This window comes from Gadus macrocephalus, chromosome 13 (assembly GCF_031168955.1).
Source record: "Gadus macrocephalus chromosome 13, ASM3116895v1".
Classification (NCBI taxonomy): Eukaryota; Metazoa; Chordata; class Actinopteri; order Gadiformes; family Gadidae; genus Gadus; species Gadus macrocephalus.
In genome coordinates, this window is record NC_082394.1 from 8,606,469 (window position 1) to 8,634,219 (window position 27,751).

Below are 27,751 nucleotides of genomic sequence, written 5' to 3' on the forward strand. Positions count from 1 at the left end.
CCCGCTGCTGGCTGCCTGCTGCCGGCTTCCCAATGCTGGGCGGTGGTGCTTCGCGGTGGTGGTGCCTCGTGGCAGCGGGCGGCAGGCAGCGAGGCTCCTGCGGGAGAATATTACGGGCAACAATCCCTTTCTCCTCCATGTCGCAGTTCATGTACAACTATGTTCAACTAGCTGACCAAAGCAACATTCATTAAATGCAAGATCGCAACAGTCAAGGAATGAAATATATTATAATATCTTCCCCCAATACTGTCAAATGGGAAACATGGTGAATATAGGTAGGAGTATGTAGGAGCCTGGGACGTGTGTGAACCTACGTTCAGCTGGATCCGTTTGGTTAATGTACAGGGTAGGGCTGGGCGATTAATCGAATTTTGATCGCGATTACGATTTTAGCGTCAAACGATCAGAAAATTAACATAATCGAGTTATCCAATTTTTTGTTAATTATTATTATTTTTTATTTTTTTATTTTTTTAATGATTTATAGAAAGGTCAGAACAGCTGGACACATATCTGTATATCATTTTAGATTGGAACATTTTCTTTTTGACCATTTTGTGTATTTTTTTAAGGCGTGATTTCAAAGTTCTCAGTTACAACGTTTTTTTTGGGAGAGACATGGTGAATAAATACAACACGTTTTCAGACTCAAAGATAATCGTTTGAATAATCGTGATTTCAATATTGACCAAAATAATCGTGATTATGATTTTTCCCATAATCGAGCAGCCCTAGTACAGGGTCCTCATTAGGTTAATGTACAGGGCCCTATTTAGGTTAATATAAAGGGTCCTCGTTAGGTTTATGTACAGGGACCTCGTTAGGTACAGGGTCCTCATTAGGTTAATGTACAGGGCCCTATTTAGGTTAATATAAAGGGTCCTCATTAGGTTTATGTACAGGGACCTCGTTAGGTAATATACAGGGCTCTCTTTAGGTTAATATAATGGGCCCTCTTTAGGTAAATATACAGGGTCCTCGTTAGGTTAATATACAGGGACCTCATTAGATTAATATACGGGGCCCTCTTTAGATTAATATACAGGGTCCGTGTTAGGTTAATACAGGGCCCTCTTTAGGTTAACATACAGGGCCCTCAGTCTCCTACATGGGAATCATTATATTTGTTCATTACATCATAATTTGGGGGTGGTCATTCTCATATATGTTAAAATGCGCGCACACACACGCACGCACGCGCGCACACACACGCACGCGCACGCGCGCACAATTATCCTCAGGCATCTTCTCAGTCTACTAAATTTTGGGGTCCTGAAACGCCAGCTACGCAACTCGGAGTGTGAGCCGCACCATGTCAGGTCTGCCTGCATTTATTTATTTTAAAACACACTCTTCACCACTATTACACACTATAGCGCACAGTATGGCTTGACAAGACCATCTTTGCTGATGCGGTTGCTAGTTTACTTTTATTTACTGCGATAGCGGCCTGGGCGCTTTGACGCTTTCCGTTCGAGCTAACGAATAGCTTAATAGCTAGCTATCAAACATCAGCCTTCTTAGTTGAAATAGCAATAATAGGGTTGAATCCAAGCTGGGTTGTAACTTTATATATATATACACATATATATATATATATATATATTGATAGCTATCGCAGACTCCTACAAACGAGCGATAGTCATGTTACTAATATTAGCTAGTGATATACCATATTGATGTGCGCGTTTCTGTGGCATGCGTGTATGGCAGCAGCTGTGATGGACACTAAACATGGCTCCGAATAAGTCCGCTTGTAGCTTGATATCTCGTCGACACTTCAGTTTGTTTTAAGGCACCACTAGAGTGTCAACTGGGCAACTTAATCAGACGATATTTGCGCTTTAAAGCGCATACTGGTCGAACCGGTTCAGCCGCTGAGCGGAACCGGTCGGGCCCTGAACAATCATCAATACTTAAATCATAATTTAACAATCACAAGATAGGTTTCATTTTGTTGCGCATTTGAGTTTTATTTTTTTTGTCTATCCAGAGTATTTGTACATCCCCACTCCACGACCGTTCGTCAGAGCGTATGCATTACAGAGTGCATTCTCAGAAGTCCATCCATATGGGGCTTATACATCAGAATGCATTATGGGAGGGTTTTTTGGTGATACTCAGCCATATCAGGACTCAAGAAGTGTACATTATAAAATCCTCAACTAAAAAAATATCTTTATCAAGCCGAAGAAAACTTGACTACAAAACCCATATAAATAACAATAGGAAAACGCTATGCATCATGGTATATGGTCGGAAAATGAACGCACATCAGCACTCCCTCCCCAAGTGTCTCTGCCACTGATAAGTGTTGCATTCAATCCCCTTTGGTGGAGCTTAGCGATAGGTTATGGAGAGGAATAATTGATTCCCTGAAACAATCAGAGATGTGAAGCCCTGATTAAACAGAAATCATGCGGGAGCGGTTAAACAGCTCGATTGGCTCGTCCTAGAGTGTTCACTATATAGGGTGAGGGAATATGCAACATGTGTATGCCAGAGCCCCACTCACTGCCTCCCTCTCTGTCCTCAGGGCCCACCTGACAGGAAGTACCCGGCTAGCCACTCCCAATTGACATTGCCCTGCGCCGCTTGACAGACCTTCCTCTAGGGATCCCCTCCTCCTCCTCGCGCTCCCACCTCCTCCTCCCACCATGTATTGCCTCCAGTGGCTGCTGCCGGTGCTGCTGATCCCCAAGCCGCTGAACCCGGCGCTGTGGTTCAACCACTCAGTGTTCATGGGCTTCTACCTGCTCAGCTTCCTGCTGGAGCGGAAGCCCTGCACCATCTGCGCCCTCGTCTTCCTCGCTGCCCTCTTCCTCATCTGCTACAGCTGCTGGGGGAACTGCTTCCTGTACCACTGCCAGGACTCAGCCATGCCCCACGCCGGCCACCATCCCGCCATCGGGGCCACCTAGACGGGCGGCGGTGGGAGGGGCCGGGGCTCGATGAGCTCTGGACTGGTTTGGACAGAGGGAGGACAGGAGGCCGTCCCAGTGCGCTGCCGTGCTGTAAAAGGGTGCTTAGATGTGGGCTGTGCTGATGGCGGGAGGGTGGGACTTGTGCACACGGTGGGTGGGGTCACTGGCCGATGGTCAGGGTTTGTGTACACCTGGGGTATTAGGGGGGGTTGAGTTAATTGACGCACCACTGCCATGCTGTAAGAATATGCTGTGGGAAAGGGGTGGGTGGAGGACTGCTAAAGAGCTCGGAGGATGGGATGAATCGTCACGTGTTACGGGCTCCCGGTCGATCCACTAACCAGGGTTGTCGTCGTCGTCGTCATAGCAGCGTGGACTCTCAGCTTCCTGCTCTGAACCAGAAAAAAATGAATTCACTGCGTTCCTTGGCAGCCGTGTTGTCTGCACACGCTCCAGAGAAGATGTGTGATGAGGTGGATTTGATTCTCTTGGGACAGTTGCTACGGTGATTATATCCAGCGAACCCCCAATCCCTCTGACCTCGAGGTAAGGGAGGTAGAGAAGTGGACAATCAAAGAACATTCTCTAACCCCCCTGCCCCCGAACAACAGGCGCCGCGGGAGCCCTTGGTCTCATCCTCTTCCTGACCCTCATCCCCCAGACCCTCTACTCTGGAGTTCTGCCGCTCCTTCTGTGCTTTATTCACCGTTTTAATTCACATGCTGATGATTTCCAAAGGGTAAACAAACTGTGAGAAAGAGAGAGACCATCTGCAGGAGGTCAGAGCTGTGTTGTATTCCTCCAGTCGTCAGGCTGGAGGGCTGTACCCTGCCTCCTGTCTGTTCTGTGTTCTACTGCTCATTATTGGTTTTGTTTTTAATTTAAATAAAAGTTTCTTCCTCTCAAAATAAAAACGATTTTTACTTTGGTTAAATTTGCGCTGTAGCTTAAGTTACAGGTTCCCCCCTGGGGGTATTAGGGTTAGAAAAGTCTTAAATTCACACCAGTTATTCACACAAGTTTAACTGGTGTGAGTTAAGAAATCCTCAAAGTAAAGTCTACAATTGAATGGCATATTATTCTTTGTGATGCTGTATGGAGATAAATCCTTAAACCTTTGTTCACATAGTATACATTTTTAAGGTGGCATTATACAACCAGTTGTGGGTGTGATTAGCTGTTACAAGCCGGTTTGAAAATCGGCCTCTTCTGACATCACAAGTGGGCGTGTCCACCTAGATAATTACACTAACACCTGGTGGTATATGTAACCATTTTAATAAAGTTTTTGCAGCGCTTATGTTGTCGAGCTTTATGTCGTGAGCGTAGTTCCAATCCTGCCAGAATCAAACCTTTGTTGGCCTGCAGGTTCTGGCCAAGAAGGTACGAGCCTTAGGGATGGATGATACTTTGTTTGTCGGACATTGGTAGTCAATTGAAATTTAAAGAGTGCTTCGTTGAAATCTGTATATAGCTCTTTCCATTGTTCACACCGACAAGTATGCTGGAGTCATACAAGTATATTTTTATTTTCTTTGCTGGACAGAGTAAAAAAAAAACGGATTTCATAAATATATATATATCTATATCAGTATGATAAAACACAGGTTGCTATACAAAAGCCAGTCGGTTTTCAGATTTTCATAAAGAGAAAATTAGTTTTAGGCAAGCTGAGGGTATATAACAGTAGAGTGAGGTCACTTCCTGCCAAGGTACAGGAAGTGACCTCAAGCTCCTGGTTGGGAACCTCTCACGCCCTAAACATTTTCTAAAAATCTTCAGAGCTTGCCTCATTCCTTCCCTATTACGTTCCTTCCTACGTTCCATCCTTCTTTCTTATTACATTTCTCTGAGCAGGAGGGATGAGGGAAGGATCCTTCATTTCCCTATTCTCACCCTTCATCCTCCTTCATTTATTATTTCCTTTCCTATCTGTATTTTTACCCAAGAAATTTTCTTCGTAAAACCCAGAACATAGAACATGTTGGAATATTTACTGCCTCTATCAAACATCTCTTCACCAGAGAGCCAAGCAGTCCAGATGCTTTCCCAGGTTGTGGTTCCACATCCTCGCCAGCAGGGGACAGCATTTAGCACGTAACGATAGAGATAACGACAGAGCTTCATCACTTTGTTCTATGAGGTGATCTGGTTATGTTTGGTTGTTTAGTATTGTGATCTTGTTCAGTCTACATCTATAATACGGATCTAGGTTTTTTTATTTCTATAATGTGGTAATCATGTTCGTTTTGGTTACGTAATATGGTCACCTGGGTGATTTGGTTCTATAGTATAATTATCTGTTGGCGATCTAGCTCTATAGCATGGGAATCTAGATCTATAATAAGGGTATCTTGGTGTTTTAGTTCCATAGGAGGGTGATCTACGTCGTTCTAAAGTATAGTTATCAGTAGTAGTTATCTAGGTGGTCTGGTTCTATAGTAGGGTTATCTAGGTGGTCTTCTTCGATAGCATGCTTATCTGGCTGGTCTGGCTCTATAGTATGGTTATATGGGTGGTCTGGATCATAGGGTTATCTGGTTGATCTGGTTCTATAGTAGGGTTATCTGGTTGGTCTGGTTCTATAGTAGGGTTATCTGGGTGGTCTGGTTCTATAGTAGGGTTATCTGGTTAGTCTGGTTCTATAGTAGGGTTATCTGGTTTGTCTGGTTCTATAGTAGGGTTATCTGGTTTGTCTGGTTCTATAGTAGGGTTATCTGGGTGGTCTGGTTCTATAGTAGGGTTATCTGGTTAGTCTGGTTCTATAGTAGGGTTATCTGGTTAGTCTGGTTCTATAGTAGGGTTATCTGGTTTGTCTGGTTCTATAGTAGGGTTATCTGGGTGGTCTGGTTCTACAGTGGGGTTATCTGGTTGGTCTGGTTCTATAGTAGGGTTATCTAGGTGGTCTGGTTCTATAGTATGGTTATCTGGGTGTACTGGTTCTGGTACGTCTCGTCCTGCAGTTCTATGTTGAGCTGGTCCATCTTCTGAAAGCCTGAGTAACCCTTCTTACCTAGGAGGGGAGAAAGAGGGAGAGAAGGGGGGGGAGAGATCCAGAGAGAGTGATGAGTCTATGGAGGGTTGAAAGGAATGAACGGGATGGATATATGTGTAAATACAGTGTTGATGCATGGGTAAGGGCGGGATGATAGAAGGGCCGTTGGTTAGAGGGGTGGGTGGATGACGATTGGATGACGGATGGATGGTTGATGATGGATTAATGGGTGACGATGGGGGAATAGATGATGATGAATCGAGGGAGGGGTGGGTGGGTGTTGGAGGGGTGGGTGAAAGGGGTGAGGGTGGAGGGATGGAGGGGTGGAGGGGTGGAGGGAAGGGTGTACCGAAGGAGAGAACAGTCTCTCTGGCTGCGTTGCGTACGTCCTCATCCTCACTTCTCCACAACTCGGCGACCTGCTGTACACTCTCGGTAGCCTGACACACACACACACACACACACACACACACACACACACACACACACACACACACACACACACACACACACACACACACACACACATTAATTAAACTCTGCTACCTGCTGAACACTTTCTGTAGCCTGACTCAGGCACACACGCATGCAGAAAATATACAAAGTTGGGGTCGCAACGATGTTCAGACCTATATGATGGGGAAACAGGCAAATACAAGGTCTTTGTGTGTTCTCACTCTGAGGTGTTTGAGGGCCAAACAGGAGGCTTGTTGGATCTTCACCTCGTTCTGCTTCAAGCTCTCTGTGTAGAACACTACTGCCTGGGGGAGGGAGGGAGGGAGGGAGGGAGGGAGAGAGGGAGAGAGGGAGAGAGGGAGAGAGAGAGGGAGAGAGGGAGAGAGAGAGAGAGAGAGAGAGAGAGAGAGAGAGATTACTCTTATTGTGAAGGAGCATCAGTTTCTTTTCAAAAGTATTGAGACTCTTACTGTGAAGGAGGGTTTGAATCAGGATTCAAAGTTAACAGGATCTGTTACTTAACTTCCCTGAAGGCCTAGAAACTCATTGTGAAGTGACAGGGTCTGTCCAAAGTCTTGGGACTCTTATTGTGGAGGGCATTCCGTACCTTATTCCTGAAGGCCTTGCAGCCGAAGCCCCTGGCCAGGCATCTGGATGCAGCCTTGCACACTTTGAGGCTGCTGTCCATCTGCAGGCCAGCCAGCGTCTCTAGGGTCACGCCCAGTGGGAGGAGCTCTGCAAAACCACGTCCCCTCAGCTTCTTTAGAGCCCGCCTCCTCTTGGAGCTTCGCAGTGCAGAGAGCAGGTAGACTGAAGCACATACAACATATTCAGTATAGAATACTGTCCTACCAGTATACGTGCGTGAGGTACGTACTAGCACTCGAGTACTACTAATAGTGTGAAAACATGATTCGTACAGTCTCGTGATGCTTGGGTCTCTTTGACTTTGGTGAGTGTCGCGAGTGACGTGGTGAGTGTAGTCAACCAAAGGTGACATCCGGGTATCTTGATAATGTCGTTCAACTGAACAGTTATGTCCATCTTCCCAACTAGTCTATCATATTTGAAGCGTAACAGTTCTCATTTTCTGGAGAGGTAGCAAACGTGCCTATTTGACATAGACAGAATTTTTAGTTTATTCCCTCACAGGCAGCTTATTTTATGAAGCAGCAGAGTTCACACAGTTTTCTTCATACCCTCCCAGGCGAGGCGTGAGATGTGCTGTCCCAGATCCTGGATGCCCCAGCGCTGCAGGTAGACCGACAGCTGGAACACGGTGACTCTGTCTGGGCTGCAGGCGGGCCGGAGACAGGGTACCACCATGGAGCTGGCCTGGATCTGCTCCAGAAGCTCCTTGAACACTAGCGGGAAAACAAGCTGGATATCACTTCAATATCCTCCCGGGATATTAGACTTCCTCCAACCTTCAAGGTTGTATGTGTCCGAATCAGACATTCCTTCAGAGCATTGGAGTGCGAGCTCCTTAGGGTTGAGTGAATACAAATCCTAAACAAATATGAGTTATAATCAGAAATAAACTTACAAATTGAAAGGTTATGAAAGATCAGACATATTAGCCATTAGCCCGGCTTCTGCCTGCACAGCCTCGACACTGGTGCTTTCATGCGTGGTTCGTGATCTGATTCTGAGCGTAGTAAAAAAAGTCCCTAATTCAGTGACATCGGGTGATCTTCATGAGGTGAAGGCGATGTGTCGTACAAACAGACATATAAGTGAAGCTCCTCAACTCGTCAGGCATTTATGAACCAGAAGATGTTGTCAGGGTGATGGACAGCCTCTGTTGGCTACTCAGGGGACGCAGACTAAATAATGGGTCACCTGAAAGGTCCTCTGTATTGCCCTTGTATTGCGTGATGCTCTGGGCCGTACCTTTCTCTGATTGGCCGGGGTGCTTGGCCTTCAGCTTGTGCGTGTAGCGTTTCCTTAGCGATCTGGAGAAGCTGTCGACATGGCAACAGAATGGAGTTTCGTCTTCAGCAACGCAGTCGTCCCAGAACAAGGACAGGTCCTTCGTCCTCTTGGGAAGTACTGAGGAGGAAACAATAGCAGGTTGATCTACTGTACTGAATACCATCTACTGAACATTTTATTAATACAGTAATAATAAGTGGATACTTTATGATAATTACATGAATCAATTATTAATACAGTTTACCATTAGCCTCTAACATAAGACAGACGGTCATAGAGACAGACAGTCAAGCAGACAGACAGAACAGCAGTCAGACCAACAGACAGACAAACAGACAGACAGATGGACGGACTACTGACTGTCTGTAGCATGGTCATTCTCCAGCATCATGCGAGAGGCGGTTTCCAGCACGTCATGTTGGAGAACGGTCTCCTCTAGCAGATATCTCCTGGCCCCGCTGGAGTCCACCGTGGCCAGCGCCTGAGACCAACCACGACACAGACACACATCCACTGTTCAGGGTGGAGAGGATGGCTTGTATGGGCTTTTGTTTTAACTTGGGAGTGGTCATACATAAGCACTGATGATGCATGGTCATACATCGTGGAACTGGTCTTTGGGTGTAACTGGTCTTTGGGTACATGGCAATACGCCGGGTTCAGACTACACAAATGCAATTGATTGAGTTTCAACACAATTACGCTGTTGCAGACTAAATTAAAGTGTCGAGGGTCGATCATGAACGTTGAAATCGTGATCGGTTGTCTTTACCCTGTGTAGTCTGTCATGGTCAAACACGGTCAGCTGATTTTAGGGTATATCTGGTGTTTTGGTTTGCTGGGTAGTGGTTCTGGTGTGATGGGTGAATGGTAACTACCTCTAAAATAATACTGCAAATGTCCAGGTGGGTCTCCAGAGCCTGGTCAAGACTCCAGTTCCCAGAAGTCAGTGGGGCAACAGGTAGCTGTTCCTCCTCAGAAGCTGATTGGCTGCTGTGGGAAAGAAGGCCCATGCTCTTTAGAGTGTTCTGGCGGAAGGAATCAATCCTGAAGGACAAAGAATATCTTTTTTTATTTATCTTCGGTCTGAGCTTCCGATGCATCATCCATCAGTTAATAATTCCTTCTATCAATCAGTATATCCATCCTCCATCCATCCAACTTAAAATCACCCAGTGTCTTTCAGTCTCAAGCTCCCCATACAAGAGGTGTCATCTTCTGCATTCAGGTCATTTGACAGGAAGTCAAAACTTTCCAGGACTTCGTCGACAGCCAGGGTCTCTGCGGATGACGGCTTCTTTAGCAATGAAAGGTTGTTCTAGTGAAAGAATGAACAAAAATACATCCAAATATGCATTGGTGTTTTTTTTATAACATGTATTTAACTGTATATCAACACAGACGAATGTATGTTGTGCTAGTAATAGGTATATGCTCCTACCTTCAGTATTGTAGCCAGGTGGTTCACCTTAGAGTTGAGGGCCCTCAGTTCCTTCTCTTGCGCCTCCTGGTGGTGGAGGAGGGTCTCTAGCTGGGTGATCAGTACCCCCAGCCTGGCTGCCTGGAGCCGGCGTTGGGGCCCGCTCACCTCCAGCCCCCACGGACCCCCGGCTGGGGGGCTGGGCTGGGCAGATAGGTCCTCTGTGGACCCCTATCACAATATGGAAGCAGAGAGGAGATTACACTTTATTAACCACAGAAGGGAAATCCGTGGAATTAAACGTTACAGAAAATACTTTGAAGTTAAATCTTTTTTATTTTTTTTGTATGATTAGCCATTATGAAAATCACAAGTGGGCGTGTCCACCTAGATGTATGACGTATAGATGAGCAACGTTTGCTATAGTCCACTGGGTAGGCTGGTAGACTGATCTATCCAGCATAAATCTAGGTGAAAAGTGGACACGCCCACTTGTGATGTCAGAAGAGGCAGTTTTCAAAACGGCTTGTAGTGGCTAATCACACTCACACCTGGTTGTATAATATGTCACCTTTAATGTGAAAGGGTAATGCCCATACTGGGGAGTCTAAAGTGTGTGGCTTTAGCCTTCCTCTAGAGAGAGGGGAATGCGGGTGTCCTACCTGCCCGTTGTCGGTGTCCTGAACTGGGGCAGGGTTCAGTCCGATGCCTTGGAGGTCTCGGTGGTCTAGCTCTCCTACTGGGTTCTTTCTGAGGATGTCTGGAGTGCTACACCTGTTAGCATCGCAGCAATAAATAGTTATTTATATATCGGGTTGGAAGATCTCTTACTTATTTTAAGTATAGATGTAGATAAGTAGAAGGTTAGCAGTAGTGTACCAATCAGTTTAATAGAGAAGTAGATAGAGTTCAGTTTTTTAGATTGGTAGTAAGTCGTTTTCTAACCTTGGTGGAGCCAGCAGGGAAAGTGTTTTATTCTCCTCTTGTATGAAGGGAGTCTCCCCTCCTCTCCAGTGCTCCTCTGTCCCCTCTCCTCCCTCCCCCTCCATCCTCACCCAGTCCTCTTTCTCCTCTCCTCCCTCCCCCACCGCCCTCCTCCTCTTCTCACTCCCCCCTGAAGGGAGCTCCGTGGGGCTCGGGACCCCCAGGGAGAGCTGGGGGTGGCTTCCCCCCAGACTGCAGCCCTGGCTGGGGTCTGAGCCCTGGCTGTGGGCGGGTTGGTATGTTAATCAAAGACATGAAATTAATGCAACGCAATATACTCTGGAGGACTCTGTCCACCACTGTCCTAAAATCCTTTTACACTCAATATGTCTACATGCTACTAACATACGGAATAACTAATCTGGTAGGGTACTAGTTAAGGCTCTAACTCACTAATCTGCTCAGTACTGCTAGCTCACCAGCTAACAAACAAACTAACAAAGGGAATAGTTACTAATAACTAACTCACTTTACCTACTTACTCACCAACTAACCGATTATCATCGATCTAACCAGCTTATCAGATACTTTTACTAGTAACTGCAATAACTTGTAAATTGATAACTGTACATTATTATACCTCCAACAATTGATCTTACCTGGGCTGGTCTGTCGGGCTTAGGGGGCTGTCAGAGCAGGTGATTTTATCGGTTGGAATGAGGGTGGGGTCAGACATGTAGCTGAGTAAGGACACCCCTCCTCTAGAGGGGCGGGCTCTGGGGATGAGAGACTGCATGGATCCCTCTCCGTCCTGCAGATGAACCATAGACTAGAGAGAGAGAGACATGGACATAGTTAGAGAGGGGGAGTAAGAGAGAGAAGTAGAGAGAGAGAGAAAGAAAGACTGGTGCGGACTGGAGTATATGTGTCTTTATGTGGTTGCGTGTAGTGTATATTCTGTTTAACGTGTGTGTTTGGGTCTACTCACTACAAAGGTATTAAGTATTGTGTGTAGGCCGTATAGTGTGTGCACACAAGGAAGTATAAAGTGCAGTGTGTATTTGGTGTATAGTTTACTCACTATGAAGTATTTCTCAGTGAAGGAGGTGGAGGTTCTGCTGTAGGAACTCTTCCTTCTTGAGGACACAGGGCGCAACCGGTCCCCACACACACTGTCAAACGGACTACACACACACACACACACACACACACACACACACACACACACACACACACACACACACACACACACACACACACACACACACACACACACACACACACACACACACACACACACAGACAGCTGTAAGTCATTAATGGTAACCACAATCTATCAGAAACTTGAAACTTGTTCCATAGGCAGACAGTATTATTGATGTGTGTGGGTGTGTGTTGTGGGGAGAGGGGGATAAGTGAGCCTGTGGTGTGTGTGTGTGTGTGTGTGTGTGTGTGTGTTGTGGGGGGAGGGGGATAAGTGAGCCTGTGGTGTGTGTGTGTGTGTGTGTGTTGTGGGGGGAGGGGGATAAGTGTGTGTGTGTGTGTGTGCATGGGGGGTCGATTATGGGGGCAAGTGGTGTGTGTGTGTGTTGGGGGGTATTTCCTGTGAAAGAGGGTTCCTCCATGATAAGAACATAGAGCTCCACAACCCCTTTGTTTGAGCGCAGAGCTCATGGAGTTCGGCTTTCGGTAAAAAATTTTTTTTAGCTCAACACAAACTAGAACTAGAATAAGTGTGTGGAGCAGGAATGTAGCAAGCTGTATGTTTTGGCTTGCATCGTACAGGACTCTACTCTATTGCGGACATGTTAATGTAAAAACACACAAAACACACAGTGTGGGTACACAGCGTGCAGTTTGAGCTGTGGGGACCTGTTGTGGCTCTGTGGGGACCTAGGGTTGCTCTGTGGGGACCTGGGGTTGCTTTGTTGGGACCTGTGGTGGCTCTGTGGGGACCTGTGGTGGCTCTGTGGGGACCTGAGGTTGCTTTGTGGGGGCCTGTTCTGCCTTTGTGGGGACCTAGGGTTGCTTTGTGGGGACCTGTTGTGGCTCCGTGGGGACCTGGGGTGGCTCTGTGGGGACCTGGGTTTGCTTTGTGGGGAGCTGTGGTGGCTTGGTGGGGACATACTTCCAGGTGACCTCTAGTTGGAGCTTGATGGTCCCCAGCTCGGTGACGTCCACCAGCATGAGCTGTGGCCGAGCCACAAAGAAGTCGGCGCTGGCGCACGTTACCATGCCGACTAGCAGCTGGCTAAGGCCCTTGGCTTCCGTCACCTGAACAAGAAAACACAGAGACATGAGAGAGAGGGAGACGGAGGCTGATCCGGAACGTTCTATGAGACATTCTAGAACGGTGGTTCTCAACTGGTCTCGCCTCAGGAGCCACATGTGTCATTATCACAGCCCGAAAATATAAAAAAAGTTTGACCAATATTGCAGTAATAAGCAATGCCTTCATGAACTAAAAACATGGAGGGAACAAAAAGCTGCGACAAATGAGTCGCAACTCAATTAAATAGTACAACTTTGAAACATGAATTAAGATTGAAGACATAAGTAAATTCACGGGCTTCTTTCTGAAGATCAAGGTTTGAAATATGCTCTGCTGCAACCCACTGAAAATGCCGTTGCGAACACAAGAAGCATATAGACCCAGAGAGGGGTGCAGTGTGTGTAGTGGGTGTGGGTGCATGCCGTTTATACCTTGATCTCAAAGTTGTGGTGTGTGTGCGGGAGGAAGACCATTTCCTCTTCATCCCAGAGCTGCGAGTCATCTGATTGGATCTTTCCACGGATCCTCCACCGCTGACGACCCAATCGCACCACCACCTAGTCAGGTGATGTCATCATCAGGTGACGTGATCTCATCATCAGGCCCCGCGAAGTCCTCAGGTCACATGATAATGTCAACCACAGTCTGACTAATGAATCCATTAAGTCTAGTCAGTCTAAATGAATTGATTCATTATAATGAATAACTATAATGATTTAATTATAACAGTTGCAGTATTTCAGTTAGTATTTAACCTCACCAGTACATGAACAGTTGCAGTATTTCAGTTAGTATTTAACCTATACAGTACATAAATACTTTCAGTTTTTCAGTTAGTAATTCATCTCTACGTTACATGAACAATAGCAGCATTTCAGTACTTAACCTCACCAGTTCCACCAGTTATGCTGGGAGACTCACCTCAAACTGGTCTCCAGGACAGAGTCTAGCGAACCCGATTAGCCCTGCAACACACAATACAGCATGACAAACGTGTGTGTGTGTGTGTGTGTGTGTGTGTGTGTGTGTGTGTGTGTGTGTGTGTGTGTGTGTGTGTGTGTGTGTGTGTGTGTGTGTGTGTGTGTGTGTGTGTGTGTGTGTACCTTTCATCTTGATGTGTAACTCTCCCAGTAATATTTCTAATTCTCCTTCCATTGCTGACATATCCTTGGGAAACAAACAACCATAAATGAATAACTTCATTGTTCATGATTAAAGTAACATGAATTGGGCACATAACCACCATTAAAGAACTGTATCCTGATCCAAATTCTGTTGAGTATAGTTTTGTATATTCATATATTATACATTTATACATAAGGAAGTTGACAGAAAAATGCATATTTGCTTAGTTTAGTGAGTTAGTGAAATTGAGAGGGACATGTTCATGAGTACATCTTACTGTATAAACATTTTACATTGTTTTCTTACTGTGATTTATTATTTGTCATTTATTTTGTTACAGGCCCATTTTTCTTTTTATTTGCTTTCACTATGAAAATGCGTATCATAATACCATTTTTATTGAAATTGGGTGAGGCCGGCAAAGAGAGCGGGAAGGTTTTGAGAAGGAGAAACTAACAGACAGTGAGGAAAGGAGAGTGAGAGAAAGAAAATAGAGAGAAAGAGAGATAGGCAGAGAGAGAGGTGGTGTAACTTGGTCTTTCTTTTTGTTTAAATGATCCTTAGCCCACAACGCAGTCTAGGGAACATCTATCCCATAATAATAAGACTACCATCCTAATGCTCAGGATTCTCCTAGATTCTTGAGTAATTAACATCATTTTGTGGGGACTGAAATGGTTTCGGTTTGCATTTCTGATGAGTGATCTTTAAACAATTCGACAGAGACTCTCTGTTCAGGCTTGATGAAGGACCAATCGGAGAGCTTAGATTCATCTCAGTCTCTCTGGAAATACATTGTTAGTTTAGTTTTCATTTCATGACCACATTATACTCTGCAAACTCTTGCTTGGGAAAAGACACATGGGTTCTGTACGTTATCTGACCGCGACCCACCTCCAACTGGACATGACCCATTCTGAGTCCTGACCCTGAGCCCTGGTTAAGAGGAATTCATCTCTCTCTCTCTCTCTCTCTCTCTCTCTCTCTCTCTCTCTCTCTCTCTCTCTCTCTCTCTCTCTCTCTCTCTCTCTCTCTCTCTCTCTCTCTCTCTCTCTCTCTCTCTCTCTCTCCCGCTCCCCTTTTAAGATCCAACTTAAATAATACCAGATGTCAAATTTAACAAACGTATAAAAACAATGATTTATTAATCAGGACTTTTATGTTTGTGTCGAATGTTGAACTTAAATAATGAGCTGATAATGAGCAGCACATAGTTACTGATATACTACCTATAGTAATATCTATCATCATCATCATCATCATCATCATCATCATCAACATCAGTGTGATGCCTTTGATTGAGTTTATCCCTGACCCCGTCTGGTGAACACTTGTTTAATGTTTAATTTACCTGCTTATTTAAAAAAGATAAAATAGTGTTTTAAATAACAACAGATGTCTGAGACAGGCGTTTTTGAGCAGCAACGTAGCAGCTACAGCTACATAGTGCAATTTTCATAGCAGTAGCTTGCAGCTACATAGCACCAGCTACAAAGCATAGCAGGCTAATACATAGCACCAGGTACATAGCATTTGCTGGGCAACTACCTAGCAGTGCAAGCCATTTAAAAATGTTCCCTTTCGTGACATCACAACACTGTGTCCAGGTGAATGATGGCTTTATCAGCCTACCGGTTGAAAAAGTCCCCTGGGATGACTGGTAGGCTTATCTATCCATCATACATGTAGATGGACACTCCCACTTTTGATGTCTCAAGTTGGCAAATTCAAATCACACCTGTTGGTAAAATAGTGACCCCTCACAGTGCATAAAGTAAAGACCCTTTAAATCACACATTAAGTACTGCACGTACTGTACAATGCAGCGCTTGTGCACACACACACACACACACACACACACACACACACACACACACACACACACACACACACACACACACACACACACACACACACACACACACACACACACACACACACACACACACACACACACACACACACACACACTCCTACCTGCAGGCTGTGTGTGTGTGTGCGGCTGAGCTCCAGCAGGCTGTCCCTGGAGGCCCGGGTGGAGGGAGAGAGAGAGAAGGCTTTCTTCATGTTGATCGCCCCTTGACTCAGCCTCCATTGGATGCAGTACATCTCATAGAGCTCCTCCAACTGAAACACAAAGCACTATGGTAGTACTACAGTACTACTACAGTATCACTACATCTCATTGAGCTCCTCCCCCTGAAACACAAAGCACTACGGTAGTACTACAGTAGTACCACAGTGGTAGTACATCTCACACAGCTCCTCTCAATGGTACTACAGTTCTACCTCAGTACCTCAACTGTTGATTGATTGTTTGATGAGTAAGGCATGCAACGTACTTAAAAATAAATGGATTTTCTTTGACATAGAAAATTGTTTTATACTCAGTTTGGTTGCTGAACGTTCCATTATAGTTGAAAACAGTGTGGGGTCAATGGAGGAAGGGGAAATCAAATCAAAGTGAATCACCCTGGCCTTGCATATCTGACTAATCCAACTTAATCTTGGCATTGCCGTCATCTGTTTTTGGAAAAAATAAGGAATCTTGGAGGCGCAAGAAGCGCCGCAAGCTGTGTTTTTTTTTTATTTTTTTAGCAATCACATCATCAACTGTTTCTGCTTGACGTATGCAGCCTGCTTTAGCATACCTTGCTCATGTGGAACTCGAGTCTACGGATGTAGCGCTCCAGGGCCCGCATCTCCTGCAAATCACATCTCATGTTAGCATTGCATAACACTCAAATAATAACTCATCATAGTACCGATTAGGAGAGAAAAACTGTTTTAATAACATTACTACCCAAAGCGAGGGTTAGCATAGACTGCTTTTAACATTTTAACAATACCAATCATAGCAGTGGTGACCATAGCAAGCTGTATAATATCTGCACTATCACTATCTGAAGCATCACAAGCATAAGCATCAGGTTGCTGGTTAAGCTAACTGTTACCTTTTCCAGGTCATAGAGGAAGGCCTGCGAACACAGAGAGACAAGAGTATCATCAATGACGCGCACACACACACACACACACACACACACACACACACACACACACACACACACACACACACACACACACACACACACACACACACACACACACACACACACACACACACACACACACACACACACACACACACACACACACACACACACACACACACACACACACACACACACACACACCAGTCTGGAGTTCCTCTTGGTCTCTCTCTGGTGAGACGACAGGAAGTCCATCTCCGTCTGGTGAACCTTCAGGTACTCCCTACAGGAAGTGACATGTGCAGTGTGTGTGAGTGTCAAGGTGATTCATACACTTAATAGTAAACATAGCTGAGTCCTGAAGTACTTCATAGTTAAGTACTATCACAGGTGATGCGGTACCAGTAAGTGTACTAGTACTAGCTAACGTACTGTGGTAATAGTTAGTGTAATACTAACTTAAGTACTGTGGTACTAGTTAGTGTAGCAGTAGCTTAGGTACTTTGGTACTAGTTAGTGTAGTACTAGCTTACGTACTGTGATACTAGTAAGTGTAGTACTAGCTTTAGGTACTTTGGTCCTAGTTTACTGTAGTTCTAACTTAGGTACTGTGGTACTAGTTAGTGTAGTACTAGCTTACGTACTCCAGTCCGTCGCGCAGCGCTCTGAAGATTCCATCCACCTGCTCCGGGGGCTGACCCGACATGACCCCGCCCACTCTGGACATGACCCCGCCCACTCTGCTGGGATACAGGTGCATCCTTGGAGCTCTGTTACTAATCAGAGACTTGGAGCGTAGAGAGTGACGAACTGAGGGGGGTCTGAGAGGGAGAGGGAGAGAGAGAGAGGGAGAGAGAGAGAGAATTCATAATATGGTATTAAACATCTTCCCCTCTTTTTATTTGTATGGCCTATGTTCTGTGTCATTGCCCTCCTGCCTCTTGCTGTGTGTGTGTGTGTGTGTGTGTGTGTGTGTGTGTGTGTGTGTGTGTGTGTGTGTGTGTGTGTGTGTGTGTGTGTGTGTGTGTGTGTGTGTGTGTGTGTGTGTGTGTGTGTGTGTGTGTGTGTGTGTGTGTGTGTGTGTGTGTGTGTGTGTGGTACACACAGAGACAGGAAGAGCATTCCAATTGAAGTGAACATTTAGTTTCTGGAACAAATAGAATCCTGGTTTAGTACTTAGGGGAAATACTATTGAGCGTTTAATGGGACATACTGGTTTAGTGGTTAAGGGGACATACTGTTTAAGTGTTTAAGAGGACATACTGGTTTAGTGTTTAAGGGGACATGCTGCTTTGGTGTTGAGGGGGACATGATGCTTTAGTTTTAAATGTTGGTAAAGTGTTTAAACGGACCTGGTTTATTGTTTAAGGGGTTCTGGTTGAGGGTCTGCTAAGCACTCCATGATTGACCTGTATCTGCATTAAACAATCTCTTCATAGCTGATGAGTCTATTAGGAGATGTCTATGTTATGCTGGCTGTCAGGTTCTCTGGATGAGAAACAGACTCGGGGAGACAGCATTTCCTCAGCAGACAGAGCCAGGGGATTTTCACATCAACATGTCGTAAAGTGTCTCCATGAGTGTACAAGTATTTGAGCATATGGGGCGCCGTTGTTGGCTGTGAGCCCTTGTCACTCACCGCCATTGTCCAGTCAGGGAGCTGAAGCCAGTGAATGACCGGCTCCTCTGGATCAAACTGCCGTTGGATGGCGAATCAAAATGTAGCTTGACCGACATCCTCTCTGGACAGAGAGAGAGGAATAGAGAGGGGATTAATACAATATGTCCATTTATCAGTTTGTCCATCTGTCTGTCTGTCTGTCTGTCTGTCTTTCTGCCTATCTTTCATATTGTAAACATTTGTCTTTTAAACTTCCAGCCAAAAGGTTTTTGGTAGGCTTTATATGGTTTATAAAGATTATATGGTTTTTATAATATACATATTTCCCATATCTATTTAGTTGATATGTTTCATAAAGTCTGTATCGCTTGTATAGTTTTTATGATAATACAATTGATGTGGAATGAGGGTCTTTCTTTTGGAGTATGTCAGCTTGTCACTGCAGGGGAGTGTTTATCCCTGGATCAGCGCCAGCTCCACGCTGATTGGCTCCTCAGGCAGAGGTCAAGGGTGAACACTGACTAGTGTCCCCTTGGGTGAAGAACTATGCTGCTCTGGAGAACAGAGAACTTTTACCCTCTGAAGAGACATGGTTATGTTGTTCTCCATAAAATGTGGTTGTGATCTCTTTATCTGTCCTCCCTTGCAACATTTTTACAACTTTGGAGTTTAGAGAGGACGATAAACAAGGACAAACACAACTAAGAGAAAATGGCGAATATGTTGCATGGACTGATGTTGAAGCAACAGATCCAAGACGTATTTACGGTTAGAGTTACGGTTCTATAGAATTAATATCTAGAAGTTATCGATCGCGAAAGTAAAGAACTAGAATGTGTAGATCTAGAAAGTAAAGTACTTTGCGCAGATCTAAGTTAAAAACAACAAGCTACTTTGCATTAACATTTACACTTGGGGCATTTAGCAGAAACTATTATCCAAAGCAAATTACCATTGTACATTTGTGGAATAAAGGTAGAATAAACAATACATCGCTGTCGGTGCAGTGAAGATATTCATAAAAACAAGTGCCAAGCACTTACAATTGCTAGGTTAACCAATTCCCGTATACAGTAAAGATTGCTAGGATAAGCTACTTCTTGTAAGAGCTGATGGAGGGATAGGTTGGGCAAGGAGGGGAAGCAAGGGGAACAAAGAATTGGAAGAAATTAAAGCTGCAATAGATACAGCGAGCAGGAGGAAAGAGAGGGAGTAAGAGAGAGACAAAGAATATTGGAGGTTTTTGCTCTCTCTCTCTCCCTCCAACCCCTTTCTCTCTCTCTCTCACACTCTCTCTCTATTTTTCACTCTCTCTCTATGTGATGATTTATGGTTTAATAACTATGGTTTAGCAACTATGGTGACGATGGTTACTTTGGCTTTCGAATCAGGATTAAAACTATCTCAAATAACTTAATCCTTCCATCTGTTGACTTTATCTCTCTCTCTCTCTCTCAATCACGAAAACACGCACACACACACACACACACACACACACACACACACACACACACACACACACACACACACACACACACACACACACACACACACACACACACACACACACACACACACACACACACACACACACACACACACACACACATATACACACTATAGATTCAACATATTTGGACTCCAAAGTGCACAGATGCTCATGCTCAGGGATGTTTATTTGCATGCGCAATGTGGATTACAAATGCCTGCATAACCACACAGATCCATTATGTCTATTGTAGTCTGGTGTAGTCTAGTCTAGTCCAGTCTAGTCTAGTCTATTATGTTATATCATATTATTTGATATTATAATATTATATTTAATTATAATCTATTGTACTATATTTTAGCGTAGTCTGGTCTGGTCACTTCTGGTCTGGTCTAGTATGATGTGGACACACCATTGCACATAAAATCTGTTATTTACATTTCCTGGTTAGGAAGTGTGCGCGTGTGTCTGTGAGGTTGTGTGTGTCTCTCTGAGGTTGTGTGTGTGTGTGTGTGTGTGTGTGTGTGTGTGTGTGTGTGTGTGTGTGTGTGCGATACTCATTTGCCCTGTTGAGAATCAGGTGAGTGGGTTCAAACACGGACACACACACACACACACACACACACACACACACACACACACTCAGAGAGACACACACAACCTCACAGACACACGCACATGTGTGTGTGTGTGTGTGTGTGTGTGTGTGTGTGTGTGTGTGTGTGTGTGTGTGTGTGTGTGTGTGTGTGTGTGTGTGTGTGTGTGTGTGTGTGTGTGTGTGTGTGTGTGTGTGTGTGTGTGTATGTGTGTGTGTGTCTATGTTCTTATGAAGAAGGTAACCTGAGCAATGGTCTTATATTCAGCCCAACAGCCCCCACACCATCTCTCTCTGTAGGACACAAAACAACCCTCCTGATGGTGTTTTAAAATTCTGCATGGAATAACGGATTGTTTACTCTCTGTAGAAGGGCAGGATCTATGAAGAAAAAATGCTTGCTTCTCACGCCTCAACCCTCCCCTCCCCAGATTAACTCAGACAAATATTGTGTGTAATTTGTGATGCCACTAATAGTGCTGTTATATGCTGTGAGCAACCTCATAAATCAGGGAGTAACCAATAATCTCCCACGGTTGAACGATGAAGGCTAAAAACTTTAAAGTTAAAAAGTGAAGTAGAAGGAAAGAAGTAGAAGAAGGAAAATAAGTAAAATAAGGCAATGCAATAGAGGTAGAAGAAGGATAAGAAGAAGAAGAAAAATAAGAAGAAGCTATTCCTTATTAATCCCTGAAGTGAATTCATTCTCTACATCTAACCCATCCTAACCAGCTAGGATGGGCTGCCTGCCAGGGTAGCTCTTGGGGAGCAACTCCAGTTGTTAGTGCGCTAGTGGTGTAGCGGGGCAATCTTGTGTTATGCTGGGTTCGTTTTTAGATGTTTTTTGTTCGAAATGTTTCCCACATTTTTGACTGAATATAAAACCAAGAGACAAATCAGAAATAAACTTGAATCACAAAAAATACGCAGCTTAAAGATGTTGCAAAGAGCAAAGAATATTCTCTGAATGGGACTGAGTATGGCACAGTGCATCCTCAGATACTATTCTGAATATTTAAATACTGGTGGATCAGGAAGGTGGACTTTGTGTGTGTGTGTGTGTGCGTGCGTGCGTGCGTGCGTGCGTGCGTGTGTGCGTGCGTTCGCGCGTGTGAGTGAGAGAGACCAGTTGATATATGTTCAACAGAACCCCGTTGGCCAACCAGTTCAACTAGTCCAACACCAGTATGGGAGTGCCTTGTTTCATCTGCTCATCCGTTGTGTGGATCAGGTTGAGTAGAGCAAATAATCAACAATATTCACCTCTCACGTTAATAATCAATAATCATTTTTGTTGTCCCACACTGATTCTGTAGTTGCTCTACTCTACTCTACTCTACTTAACACTTGTTTCTACCCTACTCTACACTTACTCTACTCTACTGTATTCCGCACTACTATAGTTGCTACTCTTCTCTTCTCTACTACCATACTCTACTCAATGATACTATATTATACAACTGTAAAATGTAAAGGTGGACTATTGATCTTGTCAACTGTTAAGACTTATCACAAAGCCTAGGATTATATTCAACCAGTAGCATCAAAGACGATCTGGTGAACTGGTCCACTGACCTCGTCTCAAAGAAGCCTTCACACTCCTGCTAATTAAAGAGCAGCCTTCAGATTATTCAATTAAACAACAATGAGACCTTATGTAGACTTTGTGACATCACAAAGGCCCCCCTGGCGTTCTGACGACCCACATGCATTGTTCCCTAATTTGAGAACCTCGATTATTCTTTGCAACACACACACACACACACACACACACACACACACACACACACACACACACACACACACACACACACACACACACACACACGCACGCACGCACACGCACACGTACACACACGCATACTTTATCCAGCTCTGCCAAAACAAAACCAGAAATTCAGGAGTACCAGCCTGTCTGCCAGCTGATGTGTGTGTGTTTGTGTGCGGATGTATGTGCGTGTGTGTGTGTGTGTATATAAATATTTGAATACATAAATATGATAAATGTATTTATTAATTAAATAGTAACAATGCTTGCCGTGTAAAAACCATCAGGTCAGAAACCATTATCTAGGTCAATCGAGGTTACCGACCACAACCCAAGCAACGTTACCCGGGCCGGGCTGACCCGTGCTTACCCACGCTTGCACGTCCTACCCTGCGCTTACTCTGTGATGATGAAAAACATTCATCAAATATAAAAGATATAAGATTTAATGGGAACCGTATACCTTGACCATAGTGGAAGAACATTCATTGTAACCAGTACCATAGCGGTCTCAGCAACACAATGCAAGATTACAATAAATCTGATGAGTAATACTAACGTAGAAGGAGAGGCAGTAGTCACGTAGTCCTCATAATATATCTAACAAAAATTACATACTTTAAGTGTACTCACCACTGGCTGGGGATGTGAGCTGGTCAGTGCTGCTTCACAACACACACTGTCATATCTACACACACAGCCCTGAGCTGTGTGTGATAGGCAGCTGTCTGCTGGCTGACTGATAGCACGGTGATAGCACGCCGAGCCTCTCCTTCACCCCCAAACCAATTTTAAAAACAAGAAACGTTTCAGCCAGATATAAACTGTCAGTCTTTTGCCTGTCTGTCAGTCGTCTACCTGTCTTTCTGTCTGTCTTTCTATCTGTCTGTCCTTCTATCTGTCAGTCTTTCTGCCTGTCTTTCTGTCTATCTTTCTATCTGTCTGTCTGTCTGCCTCTCTACTCTAAGCTGCTCAAGCAACCCAGTTAATTCCACTATTTGGTTTTTCTTCTCCTCCTTTGTCCCGCCCCTTTTCTTTAAACATTCTCTCTCTCTCTCTCTCTCTCTCTCTCTCTCTCTCTCTCTCTCTCTCTCTCTCTCTCTCTCTCTCTCTCTCTCTCTCAATATCTCCTTGCTGTTTCTCTCAGTAGATCCAGCTGTTCTAAGCCACCCCCCTTTTTTCCAACTTAGTCTCATTCTACACACCAACGCTGACACACCCACACACACACACACACACACACACACACACACACACACACACACACACACACACACACACACACACACACACACACACACACACACACACACACACACACACACACACACACACACACACACATGCACAAAGGCACTGTTGCATTGAAACATCATGATTGGGAGGGTAAGCTCTCTTTCCCGGACTCCCTTTCTTCTCATTCTCTCTCTCTCTCCCCCCCGCACACACACTGTGCTGACCAACTGTCACCTGACTCATCATATGATCAGCCACACCTGCAAATCTCACCTATGCCACAAGCTTGAAAAGATAAGTTAAGGCCAAGATAAGTTAAGAAGAGGGGATTTTATTTAAGTCAAGTTAGATGTGGGGAGTTAAGATGAGTTGAAGGCACCCAGTGCAACTTTCGAGGCTTAAAAATAAACATTCAATTTCTAGTCTTTTTTACACGTAGTAAGTTTCAATAACTCCATACCATTACATACAGACATTTAAGCAGCAAAGATGAGACGTCGTTGTGTGGTGAGAACTGATACAAAATCGATAACAACAACAATGCCGCCATTTTCTTTATTTTTTGTAACCTACAATAAATAAAGCAGGCTTCCAGTCAATGGAAAAATGGCTTCTCCCCACCGGCGATTGTTGTTGTTTACGATTTTCAATCAGTTCTCACCACACAACGACGTCTCATCTTTGCTCCTTGAATGTCGATATGTAATGGTATGGAGTTATTGAAACTTACTACGGGTAAAAAAGACTAGAAATTGAATGTTTATTTTTCATTGAATGTTTACATAAAGTTGCACTGGGTGCCTTTAAGGAAGGTTAAGATAAAATGAGATGAGGGGAGCTAGTTTTAGATGTGATGAGGTGAGTGAAGTAAAGATGAGACACGGTGAGTTAAGTCATGAGATGAGGGGAGTGAAGAGAAGGGAGGAGGAAAGAGAGGGACAGGAAAAGATGTGCGGGGGAGAAGGTAGGAGGAGACAAGGAAGGAGGATGAGAGGGGAGAGGATAAGGGGAGAGGAGAGGAGCTGGAGAGAATAAAAGAGAAGATAGTAAAGAAGAGAAGAGGCGAGGAGGAGAGGAGAGAACAGTACAGAGGATAGTTTGATCCGTTGCATGTTTGTAGTGTTGTGTGTGGGGGACGGTTGGAACCTCCACCAGCTCAGACCAACATGTGTGGCTGGAGCAACACATCTGGGGTCTGGTCGCTGTTTAGCATTCCAGCTACAGAAAGAACAACACACACCAAAGAGAAGGAGAGAGGGGGGCTAGGCAGGAGAGAGAGAGAGAGAGAGAGAGAGAGAGAGAGAGAGAGAGAGAGAGAGAGAGAGAGAGAGAGAGAGAGAGAGAGAGAGAGAGAGAGAGAGAGAGAGAGAGAGAGAGAGAGAGAGAGAGAGAGAGAGAGAGAGAGAGAGAGAGAGAGAGAGAGAGAGAGAGAGAGAGAGAGAGAGAGAGAGAGAGAGAGAGAGAGAGAGAGAGAGAGAGAGAGAGAGAGAGAGAGAGAGAGAGAGAGAGAGAGAGAGAGAGAGAGAGATGTTGAGAGAGAGAGAGATGTTGAGAGAGAGACTGAGAGAGACTGAGAGAGACTGAGAGAAAGAGAGAGAGACTGAGAGAAAGAGAGAGAGACTGAGAGAGACTGAGAGAAAGATAGAGAAAGAGAGAGAAAGAGAGAGATAGGAAGAAGATAATGATGGGCAGATACCAGAGAGAGAGACATAGAGAGCTGTGATCTGTAGTAGAATGCCTCTCTCTAGTGTTTGCTTGGTGTTATGAACTTGTCACCAGTACATTTAGTGTGCTTAACGGGTTCACCCGTGTATTCCACATGGGTGCTACTTTAACTCAGACAAGTCTAGTGAAAGATATGTTTTTCCCCACTATATAGCTGTATAGAAATATAATGATATATTACTTAATAATAAAATATTTTGGCATCAAACCATACAGACACATTTCACCCAACAACAGCAGAAATGTGTCATTGTTGTAGTGCAATGCACGATGACAGCAGGTTCATAGGACATGCGTGCCGGGTCTGTTCTGTGATTGTTGACACCTTCGTCCCTGACGTCATCTAGTTTTTATTCTATATATTGGAATAGTGAATAGTTGTTTTAAAGATAGAATCTTTTTTTTTTTATATAGTTTACTTTTACAGAAGAGCTGTTTTGGTATAGTGAGAGTGAGAGTGAGAGAGAGAGAGAGAGTGAGAGTGAGAGTGAGAGAGAGAGAGAGAGAGTGAGAGTGAGAGAGAGAGAGAGAGAGAGAGAGAGAGAGAGAGAGAGAGAGAGAGAGAGAGAGAGAGAGTGAGAGTGAGAGTGAGAGTGAGAGTGAGAGTGAGAGTGAGAGTGAGAGTGAGAGTGAGAGTGAGAGTGAGAGTGAGAGTGAAGGATAGAGAGACACAAAGAGACAAAGACAGACAGATTAAGATGGAGTCTGAAAGTGAACAGGCCAGACGGTTACTTTTATGAAGTTCAGAACAACTGTGATAAAGGACAGACTGCAGCTGTGATGAAGGGCAGACTGTTACTGTATCGAAGGGGGTAAAATGTGATTGGACAGATTTTAATAAAGGATAGACTGTAACTGTGATAAAGCTTGGCCTGAAGCTGTGATAAAGTCCTGCGCTAATTAACTTGACTGGAAGATAATTGTAAGCCAATTGAATAGATCACTCGTCACATTAAAGGATGAATTATTAATAGTTACCTTCATTAGAATAGCCCCTTTAAAACATTAAGGACCTGTGACTGCTTTCTGTACTCGAGAACGTACTAAACTGAACTTAACTCAACCTTATCTTGGTGCTAAATGATATATACGTCTGTGAAGTACACCTATAGAGTCAGTTTTTCATCAAACCAATTCACTAATTAAATAATTAGTCTGATCCCGTTGCCTCCTTGTCCACCAACAGCATCACCAGTATATCAAAGAGACAAAGGAAACCAATGTAAGGATATTTATTAAGTTAAACTGAAACATAATAACACAGTGAGCAAGAGGGGTAGTGAATCTGAGCATGGAATTGTGTCTTTTCAGCCCAGGTGACAAGAGCAAGGGTGTATTCCCAGGCTGTAGCCTGAGTGCTAATTAATAAATTAGCCTAACCACTAAGGAGGCATATTAACAATGGGGTCATGGTACTACACAGCGGTGTCAGGATTAGCATGCTTATAATCACCTGCTGTATAATTACACTGTACTCCACATTCAGCAGGGGCTAGCCCTGGTGCTAGTACCACTAGCTGCTAGAGGAGCTAGCGTCATACTTTTTGTTTTTATCTACAACCACATCTGTGGAACTAGCTTCCAGAACACTTGCGTCAACCCTTTTTTCTTTTAAATAGAGTCTTGAGAGTTTGACTCAGTTTAATTTTTGGTGATTTATCAGGATTTGCCAAACCTTTTTGTAAGATAGATTAATACTTAAGTCATCCCAGAAAGAATAAAAAATATATATCTGCACCGGCATTTGTATTATTTCACCTGGTTGTACTTTTATTTTATAAGCATCTGTTTTTTGTCCTATCATTGCATTTCATTGATTGTGCTTTAAATGCGAGTCCTGCCAACAAAAAGCCTATGATTTGATAGGTGCTGTAAAAATAAACTTGGCTTGCCTTGCTGCTGACACTCTTGACCTAAGTCATGAAGCACATGTAACATCATCCAATGTGATATCATAGATATGACTTCATAGAGCTCTATGAGGAAATGCGAGTGGGTTTTGAGTTCTATCCCATCTGAGTGAACACATGTGGGTCGGGACCGCGATTTGGTCCACCTAATTTGCATATGGGGTTGTAAGTGTTTGCTGACTCACAGAGAAGACATGGGGATTTTTTTTTAAACATCCAAAAATGGTCCACTTTAAAGAAAAGGTCCCTACTAACAGACTGCCTCATGATATATATCCACCAGTAATTTAGGCTAATCACTAAATGTGGTGTGATTTTTTGTCTGCATACTTCACATTGATATTACTGTCAGATGTTGAACAA

The 27,751-nt window shown here is 44.2% G+C and overlaps 2 protein-coding genes across 5 annotated transcripts; one reads left to right on the forward strand and one right to left on the reverse strand.

The window, feature by feature from the left end:
• Window positions 1-1,241: 1,241 nt before the first annotated feature.
• On the forward strand, window positions 1,242-3,841 carry blcap (bladder cancer associated protein). The gene is made up of 2 exons (XM_060068910.1): window positions 1,242-1,322; window positions 2,540-3,841. The coding sequence occupies exon 2, from the start codon at window positions 2,661-2,663 to the stop codon at window positions 2,922-2,924; it is 264 nt and encodes an 87-aa protein (XP_059924893.1). The 5' UTR covers window positions 1,242-1,322; window positions 2,540-2,660; the 3' UTR covers window positions 2,925-3,841.
• Window positions 3,842-4,432: 591 nt separating this feature from the next.
• On the reverse strand, window positions 4,433-23,613 carry ripor3 (RIPOR family member 3). Of its 4 annotated transcripts, none has more exons than XM_060068899.1 (25): window positions 23,151-23,612; window positions 18,684-18,786; window positions 17,689-17,865; window positions 17,249-17,327; window positions 17,009-17,032; window positions 16,706-16,759; window positions 16,032-16,181; window positions 14,033-14,096; window positions 13,851-13,894; window positions 13,361-13,486; window positions 12,786-12,931; window positions 11,739-11,841; window positions 11,317-11,486; window positions 10,679-10,939; window positions 10,396-10,507; window positions 9,755-9,964; window positions 9,486-9,631; window positions 9,192-9,303; window positions 8,674-8,794; window positions 8,221-8,430; window positions 7,578-7,742; window positions 6,986-7,188; window positions 6,600-6,683; window positions 6,272-6,362; window positions 4,433-5,940 (listed from the first exon to the last, which is right to left on the reverse strand). In XM_060068899.1, the coding sequence occupies exons 2-25, from the start codon at window positions 18,779-18,781 to the stop codon at window positions 5,840-5,842; spliced, it is 3,051 nt and encodes a 1,016-aa protein (XP_059924882.1). In that variant the 5' UTR covers window positions 18,782-18,786; window positions 23,151-23,612; the 3' UTR covers window positions 4,433-5,839. The 4 variants fall into 4 exon arrangements, with proteins under 4 accessions (XP_059924882.1, XP_059924883.1, XP_059924880.1 ...); XM_060068900.1 differs by having other exon boundaries at window positions 8,272-8,430; window positions 9,192-9,306; window positions 23,151-23,611; XM_060068897.1 differs by having other exon boundaries at window positions 9,192-9,306; window positions 23,151-23,611.
• Window positions 23,614-27,751: the final 4,138 nt, after the last annotated feature.

Coding starts and splice junctions, on each gene's coding strand:
- blcap (XM_060068910.1), top strand. CDS start 2,661: ATGTATTGCCTCCAGTGGCTGCTGCCGGTGCTGCTGATCCCCAAGCCG.
- ripor3 (XM_060068897.1), bottom strand. CDS start 18,781: ATGTCGGTCAAGCTACATTTTGATTCGCCATCCAACGGCAGTTTGATC. Junction 17,866..18,683: donor TCCCTGACTGGACAATGGCG/GTGAGTGACAAG, acceptor TCTCCCTCTCAG/ACCCCCCTCAGTTCGTCACT. Junction 6,363..6,599: donor TGGCCCTCAAACACCTCAGA/GTGAGAACACAC, acceptor TGTGTGTGTCAG/GCTACCGAGAGTGTACAGCA.